The 4,854-nt window shown below is 36.3% G+C and overlaps 1 protein-coding gene across 1 annotated transcript in view; it reads left to right on the top strand.

Annotated features, from left to right (window-relative positions):
* The window catches only part of LOC106876126 (G protein-coupled receptor kinase 5), a 383,600-nt gene that overhangs the window by 302,463 nt on the left and 76,283 nt on the right, over positions 1 to 4,854 (top strand). The window contains exon 5 of the mRNA XM_052969852.1: positions 3,537 to 3,640. Coding sequence (XP_052825812.1) covers positions 3,537 to 3,640 — 104 coding nt within the window. The remainder of the gene's footprint in view (positions 1 to 3,536; positions 3,641 to 4,854) is intronic.

Genomic DNA, 4,854 nt, shown 5'->3' with positions numbered 1-4,854 from the left:
TATATATATATATATATATATATATATATATATATATATATATGTGTATATATAAATACTGGGATCAGTTCATTCAATTAACAATTCTTCAAGGTGGTGCCCCAGCATGGCGACAGTTTAATTGCAAAACCAGGAAACAAAAAGATGCAGTGAGTGCAATGCTAGCCCTCTTTACACAAGCAATATGATGAGAGAGAGAGAGATTGCAGAGAGGTGTAGTGATAGGAGATGGAATGATAAATGGAGGGGAAGAATGGTATATGGAGAAATCAATATGCACATAATGATCGTGAGAGAGACTTAAATGTAAATATTATATAGTCTAATCTTTTCCATCATCACCCATCCTTTCACGTTCAATTTTTTTTCCTTCATGCTTGCAGGAGTTGGGCATGTCTGGTAAGCTAGTGCACCAAACCTATACATGCATAGACAGTATAAAATATGCTACCACCCACTGGTTTGACCTTTTAGCATTCAGGTTACTCTGTCAAATGTAATACTTATTTATTCACACTGTTTTGAATTAATTACGCATTATCTCATAGCTTTGAGAGTTGAATGATGTGATTGCTTATTTTGAGAATGATATAGTAGGGTACATATGAGAGGACAGATCTGGCTAAAACAGGTAGGATATTTGGGTTATATATGGACCATTTAGTGGAGGTGCAATGGCCCAGTGGTTAGGGCAGCGGACTCATGGTCATAGGATTGCGGTTTTGATTCCCAGACCGGGCGTTGTGAGTGTTTATTGAGCGAAAACACCTAATACTCCACGAGGCTCCAGCAGGGGATGGTGGTGAACCCTGCTGTACTCTTCCACCACAACCATCTCTTACTCTTACTTCCTGTTTCTGTTGTGCCTGTAATTCAAAGGGTCAGCCTTGTCACACTGTGTCACACTGAATATTCCCGAGAACTACGTTAAGGGTACACATGTCTGTGGAGTGCTCAGCCACTTGCACGTTAATTTCACGAGCAGGCTGTTTCGTTGATCGGATCAACTGGAACCCTCGACGTCGTAAGCGACGGAGTGCCAACAACAAACAACATATGGACCATTTAAATGTTAAAGGGTTAAGCAAAATGTTAAAATGTTAAAGCAAAATTTCTTAAACTTTTCTGGCAAACCTTTCAAAAACAGTTTTACAATTCATTTAACCTCTTATGAAATATAACTTTACGAAAGCAAAAGTAAGAGATTAATGAAGACATGCAATAATGTTTGTATTGGAATTTCCTGAGATATGGAATGTATTGCAATAAAATTCCTCTCACTACTTATGTTTTTGCATTCTTTTGCCTTTTATCTTTTACTTGTTTCAGTCATTAGGCTTCAGCCATCTTGTGGCACTGCCTTGAAGAATATTTAGTCAAATGAATTGACCCCTGTACTTATTTCCTCAGCTGAGGTCAGGGTGGGTAGTATTGAGGAAAGTGGCTTTATGTCAAGTGATGATATGCTAAAGCAGTGCTCCACAACCGGTATGCTGCGGTGTAACCTGGTGCCACGTTGTAACCTGAATATAATTTTTTCCCCTTTACTTTTAGTTATATTTTTAGTTCAGGTGTGCCGCCGAATCTTAAAAAGAATTAAGTGTACCGCAAGTAAAAAAAAGGGTTGCAGAGCACTGTGCTAAAGTATGGTTGATGGGGACAGAAACGGGTGTGCTGCTGTTGGCAAGATACATGGTAACTCTAGTTGGAAGAGGAGGAAGATGGTGCTGAAGGTGTGTTGGAGTTTACCCCTAAGATGCAGGGAGGAGAGTGGGAAATGGTACTAGTGGGTAGGCAAATAAGTGGGAGTGTGAGAGAAAACATTGGTGAAATAGATCAGTCAAGAATAGTTCAGCAAACTTTGGTAATTGTTAAGTTTTGGTTATCCTGAGCAGTGGAAATGTCTAATGTTTCAGACAAGAGTTGCTTACAAAGTTGTAAAATATTATAAAGGCTGGTAGGGGTGAGAAAGAAGAAGAAAAAAAGTTAGTAGGTGGAGACAGGATGTAGAGGGTGCATTATTGCAGTGAATAAAAGAGGTGTAGAGAGTGACAGCGATGGGTTATGAGGCAAGAAAGGCTGAGAGCTTGATTGTTGGTCTGAGAAGCAGAGTGAGGGGAGAGCAGTAATGGGAGTGCTTGGTTGAGGTGGAAGAAGGGCTGCTAGTGTCGTGTGAGTTAACTAATCCTCTCCAAATTTGATGTTTTGTTTATATATATATATATATATATATATATATATATGTTTATTTTCCATACTGGCGTGGGTTGGATGGTTTGATTGGAGTTCATAAAGGTTGGGGCTTGCATTAGGCTCCATCATCTGTTCTGGTATGGATTCTATGACTAGATGCCCTTCCTAATGCTAACCACTTTACAGTGTGTACAGAGTGCTTTTTATGTGGCACCAGCACCAGTATCGATTCTGCTGTGGGGGATGAGTCATAAATATGTATATGTACACACACATACATGCACACACACACATTTACAGAAAATTTATTTGGTATTTTAAGATTTATGAAATAATATGCATATAAGCACATGCATACATACACACGTGTCTATGTATGTACCTATCTATATATATGTATGTATCTATTTGTATGCATCTATAAGTATGTATCTATCTTTCTATGTATACATATGTACATCTGTTACAATAAGGATCCTCTTCTTAGGGTGTTTCACATAATTTCTTTAGTGTAAAAGCTGTTATCAATTTATTGAGATGACTTGCTGTGAAATTCATCAAGTATTAAACTGTAGAAGCAGCAAGAAAAACTATTTTTTTATTACAAGATTGTCTACGTAGAACATTTATTTTATTTAAATTTCTTCTTGACATGTTGCATATCTCTCCTTTGTATCACATCTAGTATTCCATCTTTCTCTGCATTCTCTGCATTTATCTATATCTATCTATCTTTCTGTGTGTTTATCTACCTATCTATCTATTTATCTGTTTGTCTATCTATTTGTCTGTTTCTTCATGTGTGTGTGTGTGTGTGTGTGTATGTATCTGAACAAAGATTTTCTTAAATTAAAAATTATTAATTGTATAAAAAGAATCTTAAAAGAACAATGACATGAACATTTTGGGAGAAAGTTTTCACATAGTGTTAATGCGCTTTCACTGTTTACAGCTTTTCAAACACACATCTTATGGAATCAGCCATATATACAGATTACCCTATAACATGTGTTTGAAAAACTGTGAACAGTGAAAGCACTTATACACAGTATGAAAACTTGTTTCTAAAAAGCTTGCTTCGTTCTGGTATTTTCTTTCTTTTTGCTTGTTTGTTTTTTGGGGTTTTTTTTCAAGATTCTCTTTATATCGTTAATAACTTTTAATTTAAGAAAATCTTTCTTCAAATATTGTGACTGTAACAAAAATTCTTTGCAAAACTTTTTTTTAAGATACACATACATACAGACAGTCATATATATATATACATATATATATGTGTGTGTGTGTGTGTATGTAAATATACGCACGCTCTCACAAATACAATTCATTGCTTTCTTTTGCAGTCTGCGATTTGTCTAACTCAGGCCAATGGGACTCAAACACAAGCAATCCAAGAAGCTATTTCTGGAAATAATTCTAATAAAGAACTATTTGAGCCATGTGCTGAGTAAGTACAACAACTAATACATTCTCTTCTGTAAATAAATGCGTTTTTATACACATGTGTGTTTGTGTCTGCGTGTGTGTGTATAGTTTCTGTGAGAGAGTGTTTTACTGGAAATGTACTTTGTATTTTTATTAGTTTAAAAATGCTTTTAATTATAAATCTCAAATAACAAGCTGTGATGGACTAGTTCTGACAGACCGTTGATTGTTGAACTATGGTGAAAGTCCAGTGTAAGTAAACTATGAAATTGCAGGGCAGAGTGTGTGTGTGTGTGTGTATGTATGTATGTATGCATGTGTATTCATGCACACATGCACATATACTATACACATCATCGAAACATATATATATATGTATCACACGGATGTGTATATACTTGCATATGTACAATTCCCCCTTCCCTGCTGTTGTACAAGACACTTTCCCTTGGTGCTACTGTGTGAGACAGAACCCAAAACCTCATGGTTGACAAGCAAACTTCTTAACCACCATCCATTCCCCCCCCCCACACATACACACACAAGCATACCCCACAACATACACACTTGCATAGTAATTATAATGACTAATGTTTAAAGTTGACAACACGATTTATGCCAACAAAGCAATCCCCAGTTGGATCTTCAACAAAGTCTCTTTTATTCAAATGACAGTTATTTATTGCCTCCAAACTATAATTCCTTTGTGTCTTATCATTAATAGACGCAATTATTATTATTATTATTATTATTATTATGGCAGCAAACTGACAGAATTGTTAGCATGCCAGGCAAAACGCTTAACAGTATTTCGTCCATCCCTAAGTTCTGAGTTCAAATTCTGCTGAAGTTGACTTTACCTTTCACCCTTTTGGGGGTCAGTGAGACACGTACCAGTTACGTACTAGGGTTGATATAATTGACTAGCCCTTCCCCAAAAATCTGTTTTTAGTAGAAAGGATCATTATTATTATGTATTTGCTGGGAGTGGTTTGGTTGGTAGAGTTGTCAGGGCAACCAATAAAAATGATTTGTGGTATTTACTTGCATGCTTTTGAATTGAGCCAGCCAGGTAGAAGACTACCCTGGGTTACTGTGTCTATTTTGGCAGGGTTTCTACAGCTAGATGTCCTTCCTAACACCAACCACTCTTAACCATGTAGTGACCCCTGTAACTATATCTCTCTCTCTCTCTCTCTCTCTATATATATATATATATATATATATATATATATA

The sequence above is a fragment of the Octopus bimaculoides genome, chromosome 8 (genome assembly GCF_001194135.2).
Source record: "Octopus bimaculoides isolate UCB-OBI-ISO-001 chromosome 8, ASM119413v2, whole genome shotgun sequence".
NCBI lineage: Eukaryota > Metazoa > Mollusca > Cephalopoda > Octopoda > Octopodidae > Octopus > Octopus bimaculoides.
This window is presented reverse-complemented; position numbering and strand designations above follow the sequence as displayed.